This window comes from Dermacentor silvarum, chromosome 4 (assembly GCF_013339745.2).
Source record: "Dermacentor silvarum isolate Dsil-2018 chromosome 4, BIME_Dsil_1.4, whole genome shotgun sequence".
NCBI classification, from domain to species: Eukaryota; Metazoa; Arthropoda; class Arachnida; order Ixodida; family Ixodidae; genus Dermacentor; species Dermacentor silvarum.
In genome coordinates, this window is record NC_051157.2 from 112,753,425 (window position 1) to 112,770,830 (window position 17,406).

The 17,406-nt window shown below is 44.2% G+C and overlaps 1 protein-coding gene across 1 annotated transcript in view; it reads right to left on the reverse strand.

Moving 5' to 3' along the window:
* The window catches only part of LOC125945003 (uncharacterized), a 26,823-nt gene extending 11,881 nt beyond the window's left edge, over window positions 1-14,942 (reverse strand). Inside the window, exons 1-2 of the mRNA XM_049666521.1 lie at window positions 14,653-14,942; window positions 631-2,182 (exon numbers count right to left, since the gene is read on the reverse strand). Coding sequence (XP_049522478.1) covers window positions 631-2,182; window positions 14,653-14,942 — 1,842 coding nt within the window. The remainder of the gene's footprint in view (window positions 1-630; window positions 2,183-14,652) is intronic.
* Window positions 14,943-17,406: the final 2,464 nt, after the last annotated feature.

Below are 17,406 nucleotides of genomic sequence, written 5' to 3' on the forward strand. Positions count from 1 at the left end.
TTATCGCGCGAAGAACACTGGTTGCTCGAGGTGCCTTTCTGGTGGCGGCATCACTGAAGCGAACCGTCTAATGTTTTTTTTTTTTTTTTCTGCGCAGATGACAGGTTGCCTAATGCCAACGCACCATAATATCGGTTCGTCTCATTTCTGGGGTTTCACGTGCCAAAACCAGTTCTGATTGAGGCACGCCGTAGTGGAGGGCTCCGGATTAATTTTGACCACCTGGGGTTATTCAACGTGCACTACAACACAAGCACACGGGCCTTTTTGCATTTCTCCTCCATCGAAATCCGGCTGCCCCGGCCGGGATTCGATCCCGCGATCTCGTGCTCAGCAGCACGACGCCTTAGCTGACTAAGCCACCATCATATAGGTAATGACGCTCACGTGAGAGCGGAGTGCTTAGAAGAAACACTTCTTCCAGCCATTCGTCGCTTCACACTGTTATTGCAGAATTTATTTATACCAATTATTATATTTATAGTTACGTTTTCGATCGCTTCCGCTTTCTGTCACCTCCACATATAGCTAACGCGCTACGCAAGGCAAAAGTCAAACCTGCACTTCGAGAGTGCGGCGGCAGTGGCAAAATTTCCGAAGCCAGGGCGTGTGTGTGCAGTAGGAATGTACCTTGTACTTGTCACAACGGCTGATATGCTTCAGCTCAATGCTGTAGTCACCGTTAACCCGCACGAGGCCTTCAAAGACAACGTTTCCCGGCGACAGCTTGACGACGATAAAGTAATCACTCGTGTTCTTTTCAAGCTCAGCCGGTGTCGCCTGCAGCGACGTCACGTCCATCACTCGGAGGAGTCGGTACACGGCGCAGTTACGCGATGCCCGCGCTAACGCTCCGTTTACATGCGCAACAAGCCGATCAGCCAGTGCCCTGGCCAGCGCACCGGATACAGCACCAGCGTCCCGCACACTGCACGCGCACCACTGAGGCTGGATGGACGCGTCGCTGCACGTCCTCTCGCCCGGTATCTCGTGAAACAAGCTGAGTCCGTACGATGTACGCGGTCGCTTGAGGACGGGATAGTCGAGAAGCTCGGCGAGCGTCGCGTGCAGGTCAAAGGGCGTCGTCAGGCGGCGCTGGTTGACATGAAGACTCCGAGCTGCCTCAGGATTCTTGTCAAGGAACCACTGTGGAAAGACGAGGAATCCGAACGGCTGGATGTCTTCGAGCCTACCGATGTACGTCGTACGCACTTTGCCGAATCGCAATCCGTGGTCGCTGCAGAACACGAGAACCGTGTGGTTGAGCACGCCGGAAGCGTGCACATCTTCAAGCAGTCGCCGCACAGGTTCGTCCACATACGCTGCGTTGTTGAGCCATTCGTGCGTTAATTCGCTGAACCAGGCATAGGCGAAGAAAGGTCGCTCCGACATTACGTTCAAGAAGTTGGCAAGGTAGTCCAGCAGCACTTCAGATGGCATTGTGGGTCCCAAGCAGCTTACCCGCAGTTCTTCTTCAGTGTTCTTGGTTAAGTCATCCATTAGCATGATGACGTGTCGTAGGTAATAGTCAACCGGGGCGCGCCGAAAACCCTTAAAGGGGATGCTGCTGAAGAGAGAATACTGCGGCCACTCCTCGAGAAACATGGTCCTGTATCCCCGTGCCGCATATTTCCGCCAGATTAACGAGGGACTGAGGTTGTCATAGAATCCGGCCTGAGCAGCTTTGTCTGCTTCAAAGTTTTTGAGACCTGTAAGGAAGCCCATATGGTTCGGGTAGCTCTTCTCCCCCACTTTGTTATATCCATGAAGTTCAAAAGCGCCGAGTTTCTCCCGCACAAATTTCGCGGTCTCCGGAAGGTGCCTGTCAAAGTTCAAGTGCGACACCGCGTCGAGACCAAGTATTAGGACACTGAGGTTGTGGGGCGTCCCTTTACGCACCCGTCGGCAGCGCTTCTCGACGTTCTTTTTGAGGAGCGCATTCAGAAGTAACTGTTTGTGAAAAGGCCTCTCCGGGGACTTTTTCGTGACACATTCCACAAATACAAACTCCTCTTTCAGTGCCTTGTCGAAGGACAGTGTTGTTCTGGGCCCGAACAGATACACTTTGTCTGGAACATTCAGAGAATCATTTCGGTAGATTTCCCTGTAGAAACACGTGAGTTCTTCGGGAAGGACTCCGTGTTCCTCCAGTTTCTGCGAAAGAATAGCTGGGAAACCAGACCTGCAAAAAAAAAAAAATCGTTTGTGTTTCATGAAAGAAAACTTTGGTTGATGCTGAGTGCCTCTGAAGTGCTAAGCAGAAGGCTTCGAAAATGAAGACCGCCAAGCAAAGTTTCTGGTTCTCTTCACTTTTTACAGAGAAGTTGTTAAGGGCTCACTCTTCGATGGTCGCGTCTGGATGTAGAAAAAACTCTCATTGGCCGTATGCTGTATGTGCGAGTGAAAGCGCGTGAGGGCGAGGGACACGCGCTTTCATGGGGAGCGAACGCACGGTGGAGAGGAAACGCGACTTCCCAATGGAAGGGGAGCGGTGGTTGAGGAGGGCATCGAGACACCCTAGACTGTGCGTATGCGTGCTCGCTCCTTCACTGCGGCACACGCGCGCAGCCCTGCCAGCCACTGCCGCCTGTGCCGCCGACTCTCTTTGGGCTCTCGCCCGCCTCTGCCCTAACAGTGTCGACAACGGCTTTTAGCCGTTCCGTCACGTAGACATCGCGCTAGCGCTCTTATCAGTTGCCATGCGACTCGCCATGGCCCGGCCGCGTGCCGTTCGTTCGGAAGAACAAACGCAACGAGTGACGGGGAACTGGTGACTTAATCTCCCGCGCGAAAGGAGGACAGCGGGAAGGCAGCACGGGAGGGAGGGGTTGCGGCTTCTGCTCTGCGAGCAACTTGTACTTTGTGCGGCGCCGGGCGTTCGCGCGCACCGTATCTTGAAAGCGATGTGCAACACAGCCCCTACCTCTGTATGCACTGTGCTTTCGCTGCTAAGTTTCAATTGAAGCGATAGACCGCATGAACCTTCGCCCGCTGCTGCTGGGGCGCTTGCTCACGACAGCGTTTTGACAGCGGTTGTGTGCGGTCACACAAACAACGCGCACAACTGTTGTCGACGGCGGCGGCGTTTTTTCCGCGTTCGCACCGAACGCGCGCGGCATTGGGGATGTGTTTATGCTGAACGTGCCAACCTTTGCCGTACATCCTATGGCAGTGTACCGTAGAGACCCTAAGGCCATGGTCCCTGTGGTCACTAAATAAATGAAAACCGCCTGAACATATATATTTCTCATTCGTTAATAGTTCGAATAACAATTACACCATCACATCTTAATAGTCCTAATTGGAAATACATAACTCCCACCATACTACAGCTTCGCTGGTCATCCATCTCCACCCCAGTGGAAGGGCTGATAGTTTTTTAAATATATGTTTCATCGACAAGTTATGCGCGTGTGCTGCAAAACGATCCGCCGAGACGGTATTTTCATTTTAACCACTTGCATTATGCATTGAATGCTTTAAGGCGTGTTTCGGCAGTAGGCATGATGACTTGCAACGGGAAATCACTTTTTGGTTGTCGCGAACATTCACCTTGTTACGACTGACATTTAGCACAGTTGTACCCGGCGGCTGTTTTCGACAAAGAATGCTCCACCGACAGACCTGCAGCAATGAAATGTCATTCGTGCTTTTCGGTGCCTTGCCAGGCCAAGGAGCTGGCGACTAGACCAGCGTCACCTGAGACTAATGGACAAGCCATTATGTTTCGCATCTTCGGCTGTCCGACAGCTCAGAGCTGATGGGCGAGACAAATTCTGAGTCATCGGTCTCGTGCATCGTTAAACGACATCGTCGCTCTTTTCCGTCACGGTATGGACTGTGATAGTCAACGAAAGAGCTCACTTGAGACGACGCTATTTATCGTGAAGGCTCATCTCTATGTCAAGCTGATCTTCATGAAAAGCCCCATTATTCTTGCAAAGGGCCAACGGCAAGACGTTACGTGGCAACGGATCAAAGTTGAGCTTCCCAGGTCGCCAAGTGGTTGCCCGTATGTGGGGGCGGTTGCGCAACCTTGGAGGCGTAATCCGGCGGAACGGTGCAGCGTCAGGGGCGGGATTTTGAGAACGTTTCGGCGATTGTGATTGGACGAGAACAATAACAGTGAATTCCCCTACGAGAGAAAGGGGGAAGAGGAAGGGCTTAAAACGCGGACCTTCAGTGCTCTGAGTGTGCTAGTTCGTGCTCGTACATTGAAAAACTCTCAAAATGTAAATGCTGTAAATAAAGCCTTTTTTGCTCCTCTCGGACGTCACCCCGGACCTCTCGATCACCCGGCACCATGGAACATCACCTCACACACGAGTCGAAACAACTGGTATAGTTGACTGCGGTGGGATGGAACCGTCAGCCAACGCCAGACCAAAAAACCTACCTGGCTTGCATCGACTTCACGAGAATATGGCTTCTTTGGTGTCTGAAACATGTATCCCACTGTGACAATTTGCTTTACTAGTATTGACAGCACGAAATAATTGGGCGGAAGACATTCATCTCCTAATCTGTTGTACATCTAATGGATGTGGGTCGGAGAAGTAAACATATTTAGGCGAAGGTGTCATAGCACAATATCCTCATGTTGCTAAGAGGTCAATTGAAGCCCTAGGTAAACTTGAATGTGGCGCGAAATACATTTCGTGAAAAGGGGACAGAAGAGAGGAGACAGTGAAGCGGCGGCGGTGAAGTGTCTCCTCTCTTCTGCACCCTTTTCACGAAATGTACTTCGCGCCACAGCAAGTATACCTAGGAATTCTCAGCACCAACTTGCCCAAGAAGGAGTTCTTTTGCAATTGAAGCCCTTTGTGCGCGCGTGGTAACAGCTAAATGAGCAAATTGTTTTCTAATTCACATTTTCTCTGTTTAGTTATGTATTTTGTGCCCCGTTAATTGTAATTCCCCCTATGTAATGCCCTCTGGGCTTTAGGGTACATGAATAAAAAAAAATCTTCCTTGTGGTTTTGGTAGATTTTGGTGTCGAAGACACACGAGAATATCCGTCAGCTGTTGCTGGACACGTCGCATAAGACTGATACTATGCGGTTGCAATTCATTTGCATTCACTATATACTCGTAAAAACAGCTTTGAATTTCTAACACAAGCGCAGACATCTCCATAAGCGCAATGTTTTTAGAAACTTAGAGAATCCAGTTTTACACAAACAAACTCTTAATCTGAATGACCCCTTAAACGTCAATGGGCTCTTAGACAGGAAGCATCACTTAACTTTATAAAACAAGTGGAACGTCATTGTTTGATACATATCCGTGCTGAACACCAAACAACGGCACACAGGGCACGGGGTTCTTAGTACTTCAACAGGACATTCAAAGTAAGGCGTGCATTGGGTCTAGTTGGAATAGTATAATTAGAAAACAGCGCTGCAGAGTTAAGACAAACACACAACATGAACGCGAGCACAGACGATGACACGCTTCTGTCAACTGATCTTAGCAACGAGAGCAGGTGGAACCAAATCGTCAACAGACATCCCATGCGCAAAGAACTACGAGCAGTACGTGAAATATGGGCAAATCAAAATAAAAAAAGTAACTCCTAGACAAAAGTATGACTGACATGAGAGCGTGATGCTTGGCACATGCGACTTTATCAATTATCACCTCGCCTGGGCTATACTTATTGCAACCGACTACGCTCTCCGTGCGTATAATCCGATTTTCGCTAGCCGCCCGGAAAAGACAATTGCCTGTCGGTGAGCGCAATCGGCAGTGAGCTTACGCATAAACCGTGTTCTTTTTTGTTGTTTTTTGTTTTTTTACAGTGTAACTGTTAAACGCTAGTTTCCAGCGGATCGCTGCGTGCGTAGACCGAGCGCGTAGGCCAAAAACGCCGTAGCCTCGATACAAAGCAAAAGCGTGTCGTCAGTGTGCCCCAGCTGCGTTTCATAGCCAATGGCTGTGTCTCTTTGGCTGTTGACGTCCCGCACTGCATAGGCACGTTATTTCCATTACGTTCCGGCCGTGTAGTGGGTAGGCCACTTATTCTGCGGCCCGAGGAAGAACAGCATGTCTACAAAAAAACGATAGCGCGAGCAGAAGCGGTAAAGAGCGCGAAGGCGGCGGGAGGCTGCAAACGCCTCGCGCTGCCTGCGCGTCCATTCCCGCTCAAACATCGTTACAGGTCCCATTACCGTCTACCCTAGCGACCACTAAGCTATAGTCACCCAAGTGACAAAATAATAAAGACGCCAGAAAATGACAATTCATGTGGTATCTGTCTTTATTCAAATCAATATACTTCATCATCATATGTATACTCCGCTGGTCATCCAGCCTCACAGAGTGGAATAGCACTGAGTTTTTTTGTGTTTTTTTTGTTTTTTTAGAGTATGCGGTACGCTTCTACAAAATTTCATCTGAGCCTGTCCGAGCTGCGCTGTATTCCATTTAGTATGTTCACAATGACTTATACAAGGGTGCGCCGCGGTATCTGGCCCAGGTACGTTCTGAGAGTCTTCGCAATTACTCACTGCCATGAGTCCTTGTTCCCTACACGTGTTCTGAAACACATGCCTTAGTCGCATGGATTAATCGGGAGAATTGGTTTTACCGCGTCATGCTCGATGGACTCGATCTCCGGGCTAACTTCTCCAAAGCCATTTACTCGCACAGCTTTGCCTCGATGCTACTGCAGTGCACGAAGCCTTCCTGGTGTGAATGAACTCCTACAGACCTATTTGCGAAGTCCTCCAGTGCTTAAATTCAGCCGCCGTGGCGTAGGGGAAGTGTGCTCGTCTCGCCCCCCGAAGGCCCGGGATCGATTCCCACCCAGACCGAAAAATACTAAACTTTCTTTTCAAAGCCATTGATTTACTTTGTTTACAGGAACCTTTGTAATGAAGTTCACGTCAATCCGAGTATTCTTGGCATGTTTTGACCCTTTGCGCTGTCGGCCATTTTTGATACCATCGCTCGGTGGCGAAGACGACGACGCGGGATTTTCGCGTAATGAGGCATATAATGCTTTCCCATTAAAACCTCTCTTTACTTTTCTCAGATTGCTAGACTGCAGAATCAATTCCATTTCGTCGGAAATACAAGATTACTTTACAGCGAAGCTGTCTATGGCTAGTATCCCGGGATTTCTTTCGCGTCCGTCCTGTCGACAGATAACCCAGGTGGGCCGATCCGGGTGGCAGTGCAGGGCCAGGAGCAATGGCTCATACCCCCGTAAGGAAGAGGGGTGAAGCGAACATACAGCACAGTTTTCCTTTCAATCCGAAACACACATAAAAAAAAACCGTCAAACCACATGAGTGATGACGAAGCACGCGCACTTCCGCGTGGACCAACGCACGTTGCCGCCAATCTCTCGCCGGTGGTCCTTGTCGGAGAGCTTAACGCAGACATATCAAAACCGGAAACAAAGCGGTGGTTCTCCCACTTCGTGGAATAGTTCGGCCTCGGTTACTTCAATGATCCGAGTCAACCAACTATACCGCACACGGGTCATGCACCGATTTGACTTTGTCCAAAAACATTTCTCACGTATGAAAGGGAAATATCAGTGTGCATCATATTGACCACAAATGAGTTATAGCAGTCATTTCGAGGTAATAAATAAAATAAAGGTTTTTGTAAACTGCATCGAACCGTGTGTTTGCGTCATATCACCTTGAAGAGCAATGGGAGTCATGGGCGCGCATCATGGGATCGGTGTTTTCAAGTTGCCCTACATTAGGCGCAACATACCTACGGCTTCGCTGACCAACCACCTTCACAGGAGTGGATTGGCGGTGATTTTTTATGTCCATGTCATATAAATAGATTCATTGCGCTGCCTATATAGACGGTGCTGTTAAAGTTGGTTAACGTAGTCATTCTTGTTGCATTTAATAATTTTAGCTGGTATATCAGCTTTGTTGCTTATAATGTAAATACATGAATACGCAGTAATACTTTCAGTTATCTTGCCTTAATGTGATAATATCGGATAATTTCGCACGTAACATGCTTTTGTGGCATGCTGTGTGCGCCGCGATGAAACGCGAGGTCAAATGCGTTTGCGGCGCGTAATTAGAAGTCGTAGACCCAACCTCATCGTGCTGCTTCTGTCAGAAGCAGCTAAAGTTACCCGACGCTAAACGCCAACCAACTAGCGTAGTGCGTACGCTTTTTGGCAAAACTGCACAGGCTTAGTTGCCCGTAAGGGCAAGGCTAACTACAGGCCATTAAAAAAAGAGTTTCTGTGGTGTGCCGTAAGTTCGAACTCCCTGAAAATGGAAATAACTCTCGATTAGTAAGTTCATACTTTTGGAGTTTCAGGAGCGCCACGAGAACCGCACCCCACAGCCGAACGACATATATAGTGAAGGCGTAAAATAGCCCCTGAAAGGAGACGGAATGTCCCTAAAGTATCCCGTAATGTAGAAGACGGAATGCACAACCAAGACGGAATGCCCAACGAGTCTGAAGGTCCGCTATTCTACATACCGTCTCGCTGGACATGAAATGCGCGCATAACCTCCTAAGACCCTTGTACAATACATTGCACATTGCCTTCAGCTATATTTTTTTTTCGAAATCCACAGGGAAGTCATTACGCAAAATATTCATTCTGGGTATGAACTACGGGGCATGAGTAACTGTAAGGAAGTGGTTTACTGATATTTTTTCCAACCGCTTTCGAAAATTTTGATGCAAACTTAATCTACGTAGACCTCGGTGTCGTCCCCGACAGAAAGGAACCTTGAGGTGTGTTTAGAAATCCTTGAGATAGCGCGAAAATACCGGACGCCGCAGCAGCATGCCAATGTACTACACGTATAGTTCCATCTTCATCTCTGAGTGTAGTCAATCAAATGCAGTTTTTACCATACTAAACATGAAGAGATGATGGAGACAATGTATACACGTATAGTTCCATCTTCATCTCTGAGTTTAGTCAATCAAATGCAGTTTTTACCATACTAAACATGAAGAGATGATGGAGACAATGTATACACGTATAGTTCCATCTTCATCTCTGAGTTTAGTCAATCAAATGCAGTTTTTACCATACTGGACGCCACAGCAGCATGCCAATGTACTACACGTATAGTTCCATCTTCATCTCTGAGTTCAGTCAATCAAAATGCAGTTTTTACCATACTAAACATGAAGAGATGATGGAGACAATGTATACACGTATAGTTCCATCTTCATCTCTGACTTTAGTCAATCAAATGCAGTTTTTACCATACTAAACATGAAGACATGATGGAGACAATGTATACACGTATAGTTCCATCTTCATCTCTGAGTTTAGTCAATCAAATGCAGTTTTTACCATACTAAACATGAAGAGATGATGGAGACAATGTATACACTTATAGTTCCATCTTCATCTCTCAGTTTAGTCAATCAAATGCAGTTTTTACCATACTAAACATGAAGAGATGATGGAGACAATGTATACACGTATAGTTACATCTTCATCTCTGAGTTTAGTCAATCAAATGCAGTTTTTACAATACTAAACATGAAGAGATGATGGAGACAATGTATACACGTATAGTTCCATCTTCATCTCTGAGTTTAGTCAATCAAATGCAGTTTTTACCATACTGGACGCCGCAGCAGCATGCCAATGTACTACACGTATAGTTCCATCTTCATCTCTGAGTTCAGTCAATCAAATGCAGTTTTTACCATACTAAACATGAAGAGATGATGGAGACAATGTATACACGTATAGTTCCATCTTCATCTCTGACTTTAGTCAATCAAATGCAGTTTTTACCATACTAAACATGAAGACATGATGGAGACAATGTATACACGTATAGTTCCATCTTCATCTCTGAGTTTAGTCAATCAAATGCAGTTTTTACCATACTAAACATGAAGAGATGATGGAGACAATGTATACACTTATAGTTCCATCTTCATCTCTGAGTTTAGTCAATCAAATGCAGTTTTTACCATACTAAACATGAAGAGATGATGGAGACAATGTATACACGTATAGTTACATCTTCATCTCTGAGTTTAGTCAATCAAATGCAGTTTTTACAATACTAAACATGAAGAGATGATGGAGACAATGTATACACGTATAGTTCCATCTTCATCTCTGACTTTAGTCAATCAAATGCAGTTTTTACCATACTAAACATGAAGACATGATGGAGACAATGTATACACGTATAGTTCCATCTTCATCTCTGAGTTTAGTCAATCAAATGCAGTTTTTACCATACTAAACATGAAGAGATGATGGAGACAATGTATACACTTATAGTTCCATCTTCATCTCTGAGTTTAGTCAATCAAATGCAGTTTTTACCTCACTAAACATGAAGACATGATGGAGACAATGTATACACGTATAGTTCCATCTTCATCTCTGATTTTAGTCAATCAAATGCAGTTTTTACCATACTAAACATGAAGAGATGATGGAGACAATGTATACACGTATAGTTACATCTTCATCTCTGAGTTTAGTTAATCAAATGCAGTTTTTACAATACTAAACATGAAGAGATGATGGAGACAATGTATACACGTATAGTTCCATCTTCATCTCTGAGTTTAGTCAATCAAATGCAGTTTTTACCATACTAAACATGAAGAGAAGATGGAGACAATGTATACACGTATAGTTCCATCTTCATCTCTGAGTTTAGTCAATCACATGCAGTTTTTACCATACTAAACATGAAGAGATGATGGAGACAATGTATACACGTATAGTTCCATCTTCATCACTGAGTTTAGTCAATCAAATGCAGTTTTTACCATACTAAACATGAAGACATGATGGAGACAATGTATACACGTATAGTTCCATCTTCATCTCTGAGTTTAGTCAATCAAATGCAGTTTTTACCATACTAAACATGAAGAGATGATGGAGACAATGTATACACGTATAGTTACATCTTCATCTCTGAGTTTAGTCAATCAAATGCAGTTTTTACCATACTAAACATGAAGAGATGATGGAGACAATGTATACACGTATAGTTCCATCTTCATCTCTGAGTTTAGTCAATCAAATGCAGTTTTTACCATACTAAACATGAAGACATGATGGAGACAATGTATACACGTATAGTTCCATCTTCATCTCTGATTTTAGTCAATCAAATGCAGTTTTTACAATACTAAACATGAAGAGATGATGGAGACAATGTATACACGTATAGTTCCATCTTCATCTCTGAGTTTAGTCAATCAAATGCAGTTTTTACCATACTAAACATGAAGACATGATGGAGACAATGTATACACGTATAGTTCCATCTTCATCTCTGAGTTTAGTCAATCAAATGCAGTTTTTACCATACTAAACATGAAGAGAAGATGGAGACAATGTATACACGTATAGTTCCATCTTCATCTCTGAGTTTAGTCAATCACATGCAGTTTTTACCATACTAAACATGAAGAGATGATGGAGACAATGTATACACGTATAGTTCCATCTTCATCTCTGAGTTTAGTCAATCAAATGCAGTTTTTACCATACTAAACATGAAGACATGATGGAGACAATGTATACACGTATAGTTCCATCTTCATCTCTGATTTTAGTCAATCAAATGCAGTTTTTACAATACTAAACATGAAGAGATGATGGAGACAATGTATACACGTATAGTTCCATCTTCATCTCTGAGTTTAGTCAATCAAATGCAGTTTTTACCATACTAAACATGAAGACATGATGGAGACAATGTATACACGTATAGTTCCATCTTCATCTCTGAGTTTAGTCAATCAAATGCAGTTTTTACCATACTAAACATGAAGAGATGATGGAGACAATGTATACACGTATAGTTCCATCTTCATCTCTGAGTTTAGTCAATCAAATGCAGTTTTTACCATACTAAACATGAAGAGAAGATGGAGACAATGTATACACGTATAGTTCCATCTTCATCTCTGAGTTTAGTCAATCAAATGCAGTTTTTACCATACTAAACATGAAGAGATGATGGAGACAATGTATACACGTATAGTTCCATCTTCATCTCTGAGTTTAGTCAATCAAATGCAGTTTTTACCATACTAAACATGAAGACATGATGGAGACAATGTATACACGTATAGTTCCATCTTCATCTCTGAGTTTAGTCAATCAAATGCAGTTTTTACAATACTAAACATGAAGAGATGATGGAGACAATGTATACACGTATAGTTCCATCTTCATCTCTGAGTTTAGTCAATCAAATGCAGTTTTTACCATACTAAACATGAAGACATGATGGAGACAATGTATACACGTATAGTTCCATCTTCATCTCTGAGTTTAGTCAATCAAATGCAGTTTTTACCATACTAAACATGAAGAGATGATGGAGACAATGTATACACGTATAGTTCCATCTTCATCTCTGAGTTTAGTCAATCAAATGCAGTTTTTACCATACTAAACATGAAGAGATGATGGAGACAATGTATACACGTATAGTTCCATCTTCATCTCTGAGTTTAGTCAATCAAATGCAGTTTTTACCATACTAAACATGAAGAGATGATGGAGACAATGTATACACGTATAGTTCCATCTTCATCTCTGAGTTTAGTCAATCAAATGCAGTTTTTACCATACTAAACATGAAGAGCATGATGGAGACAATGTATACACGTATAGTTCCATCTTCATCTCTGAGTTTAGTCAATCAAATGCAGTTTTTACCATACTAAACATGAAGAGATGATGGAGACAATGTATACACGTATAGTTCCATCTTCATCTCTGAGTTTAGTCAATCAAATGCAGTTTTTACCATACTAAACATGAAGAGCATGATGGAGACAATGTATACACGTATAGTTCCATCTTCATCTCTGAGTTTAGTCAATCAAATGCAGTTTTTACCATACTAAACATGAAGACATGATGGAGACAATGTATACACGTATAGTTCCATCTTCATCTCTGAGTTTAGTCAATCAAATGCAGTTTTTACCATACTAAACATGAAGAGATGATGGAGACAATGTATACACTTATAGTTCCATCTTCATCTCTGAGTTTAGTCAATCAAATGCAGTTTTTACCATACTAAACATGAAGAGAAGATGGAGACAATGTATACACGTATAGTTCCATCTTCATTTCTGAGTTTAGTCAATCACATGCAGTTTTTACCATACTAACATGAAGAGATGATGGAGACAATGTATACACGTATAGTTCCATCTTCATCTCTGAGTTTAGTCAATCAAATGCAGTTTTTACCATACTAAACATGAAGACATGATGGAGACAATGTATACACGTATAGTTCCATCTTCATCTCTGATTTTAGTCAATCAAATGCAGTTTTTACAATACTAAACATGAAGAGATGATGGAGACAATGTATACACGTATAGTTCCATCTTCATCTCTGAGTTTAGTCAATCAAATGCAGTTTTTACCATACTAAACATGAAGACATGATGGAGACAATGTATACACGTATAGTTCCATCTTCATCTCTGAGTTTAGTCAATCAAATGCAGTTTTTACCATACTAAACATGAAGAGATGATGGAGACAATGTATACACGTATAGTTCCATCTTCATCTCCGAGTTTAGTCAATCAAATGTAGTTTTTAGTATAGTAAACATGAAGAGATGATGGAGACAATGTGTACACGTATAGTTCCATCTTCATCTCTGCGTTTAGTCAATCAAATGCAGTTTTTACCATAGTAAACATGAAGAGATGATGGAGACAGTCTGTCTTCTTTTTCACGTACATCGAGACCCAGATTGTGGCAACTAACCATGGTATTGAAAATTCTAAACTGTTTTCACGTTCATGGCATAACAGTAGACAATAAAAACCACCTTGAATAGCGATTATGTCCCACAGCTGAATTCGGGTCTCGGGAGGATCAGGCGCTGATATTCTGACCGCAAGCTTTTGTACGCCAGCCTTTCAGTAACATGAATTCCTATGAACCTGCTCAACTTCCAATTATTTCAGCAGCAGAATGCCACAGCTACATAGCTCCCACGCCATGTGTAGCCCTTTCTCTCTCTCCCTCTCTCTCTCACACATGCTCGCACACACGCACACACACACATGCACACTCACCCACACGCGCGCACAGGCACGCGTCCGCACAAACATAAAAACATACGCGCACGCACGCACACTCACTCACACAAAAACTACCCGCCGTGGTTGCTCAGTGGCTATGGTGTTGGGCTGCTGAGCACGAGGTCGCGGGATCGAATCCCGGCCACGGCGGCCGCATTTCGATGGGGGCGAAATACGAAAACACCCGTGTACTTACATTTAGGTGCACGTTAAAGAACCCCAGGTGGTCCAAATTTCCGGAGTTCCCCACTACGGCTTGCCTCATAATCAGAACTGGTTTTGGCACGTAAAACCCCATAATTGTTTTTTCACACAAAAACTGCTAGTGTTTTCCGGATGATATGGTTGCTCGCTAATCAGGCAGCAGGCCTGGGACTGATTCCTCGAAGGGGAATAAATTTCCTTAACGTCCTTTTACCGTTGGTAATTGTATACACCGAGGCCAGACAGATACTCACCGCAGGCCAAGGTACGGTCATCGTACCAGACCATACCTGGCAAAGAATGCTCTCGCATTAGTATGATTTCTCTGAATAGTGAAATTTCGCCGAATATTTCGATATGTGTGACATGCTTCACCTGATGGTGAGGAAGTTGGGCTTTCCGGGGCACTTGGCGCGCTCGAAGCGGAGCCGGATGAATGGCTTCACGGTCGGGTCGAAAGGATCGTACAGGGGCAACGTGCATCCCGCCGTTCGAATGCGGTGGCCTATCGGAACAGGCCGCTCCCATCGGTCGCCAGAGCAACGCGAACCTGCTGACGATGACAGGAAAGTCCACAGGCCTGCGCTGATCAGAATAACTGCGCTGAGGACCGGTACCAGTCGGCACTGCCGCCGCAACATGCGCAGCAACGGCGCGATCGTCATGGCGTTGAAGTGCGCGTGACCGATGTGCCTGGAAGCCCTTCGGTGACCACGCCCTGCGACGACGTAGCGAAGCGGGATACGTTAGCGTCATGTCACAATGCATAGTGTCGGGCCAAGTTGCAATATGAGACATATGTGCGCGGTCATGTGCTCTATTTGTGTACTCGCGGTCATCAAAGGGAGGACTCGTACGGTGAGCAGCTTTATAATCAGAACGCGGGCCCTTATGTACACTAAGTGCAAGCTCTTTATACAAGGCACTAGGATCCACGCCACTAGAATAATTTCAGTTTAACTTTAGGGAATGTCAATGCAAGGAAAACGTAAGAGGGCGTTCCACCATCTGATACCTGCTGTTGAATATATACAAATCACGATAGCGCGGCGTAAAAGTGTATGTAGATAACAGGCATTATTCTTATAGATCACGCAAGATCATTTACGTCTAACTGATTTGAGCACACACGTGTCTGAGCCGTTTGGCATTGCATAAAGACGGCACAACCAAGAGAACAAGCAGGCTCTAGAGATGGTCTTACATAATCAGCGGCTCGGCGTCACATCTATTCTGCAGTAGGTCTATCATGCCGGTTTAGCACTACTGAAGCCGAGAAGTTGTCGACGCAAATATTCCACCGATAAGTGTCAAAGAACAAGTCAAGTCTGCATGCTGTATTCAGCCCATCCCAGCCGTGAACTGGAGACATAAATTGGTCCCAGAATTCATCCCACAAGGGACTATCATTTATTTATTTATTTCATTACTTATTCATACCTCAAAGATCGCAAAGGGGACATTACATGAGGAGTGGGGCAATGCAGGCAACGGTTTTCAGGTAATATGGTAAGTAATGACTCTGTTTGATTGTATTAAACTGGGTCCAATCATTTAACATGGAGATGTGGGCGGGAAGGTCGCTCCAGTCTTGTGCCTTATGTTAGGAAAAAAGAGAACTTCTCTAAGACCTTTGCAAAATTACTCTCGGTATATATACAGATTTCCGATGGCAATGACGAGATGTCCGATGGCCTGGCCTGGTCAATGTATTGCCTGTTGGCAAGGAATAGAAAAGTGTATGACAGAGGCACAGACGCGCAGTTTTACGAAGAGAGGCAAAAGGCGGAAGCTCAAGCTGAGATATTACCGAATATATACGGATGCTGTTAGTGTAATTATAAATGATGAATCATTAAGCCTGGTTCTGGATGAATTCAAGCATATTTATAAGGGTACCAATGAGATTAGCAACTCGACCTCAGGTCTTAGAAGTGTTGTAGAAGCTATTAGTTTTGTAGTGGCAGGTGCCAAGGCTAGGTTGCAACGAAAATAACCCAGGACTTGATTAGCAGAATTAGTAATGTTGATAACATGCTGTGACTATGCCAGATCACAGAAAATTTGAATACCTAGGTACTTGATGATGTTAGTCACTGAGCGGCTATATGACAATTATATAGGGTGTAAATGGATGGTATGTTATATATATGTGTGTTCAAAGACATTACAAATTGGTCTTGTTAATATTGATGGATATTAGCTAGTTGCCACACCAGTCTTGTATTTTAATAAGATCAGTCCTCAAAACAGCTACAAGACTGAAACGGGTTAGCTACGGGGTGGTGTACGACAGTCTTCAGCAAAAAGTCTGGTCTTAGAATCAGTCTTGAGTGGCACGCCGTTAATATATATTGAAAAATGAGGGCTCCTAGTACAGTTCCTTGGGGAACGCCACAGTGTACACAAGAGAAGAGAGACCTGCTAGAGTTACCAACAGCAAACTGCCGGTGATCAGTAAGGAACTCACTAAGCCAGTTGAACACAGACGAGTCTAAGTTAATGCATAATAAGTAATTTACTTTGAGAAACTTGATTAAAGACTTTGAAATCAAGAAACAGAGCATCAATGGTAATATTAGTGTCAAGGTGCGAGTGAATTTCATGAAGGAAAAGAGCGAGTTGGTAATTGAATTTCAACCGAGGTTATCTGTACAGCTTCAAAAAAAAAGTTAATATAAACCCGAGCGTCAACAACACGGCGTGTCAGCGGCCTTACATTGGCCTTGTAGTGACGATGTGCACTCCTATCGAAAAGGGCAGCAAATGGCACTCGAAATGAAAATAGCCTTGCATGCCCACGCATGCTGTCGCCGATCACACCACTGACGCACCGTGCGGTGGACGCTGGCGTGATGCTAAATATTTGGGTGTCGGTACATTTTTTGGGGGGTTTACAGAGTTGGAAGTCGACAGGCGAGCGGTTAAACGACGGCAGAGGCTCTGTGCGGTCGCATAAAGAATTTAGTTCTCATGAGCATGATACTGTTGAAGCAGCCATCTCACTGTTCTTGTCCTGTGTCACCTCGATTAAAAAAATAAAAAAATAAAAGAGAAAATTTCTGTATCTATATGAGCAGTCACACGTCACAAAAGCAAGCAAATTCCAGTTCGCGTCGTATTGTATCC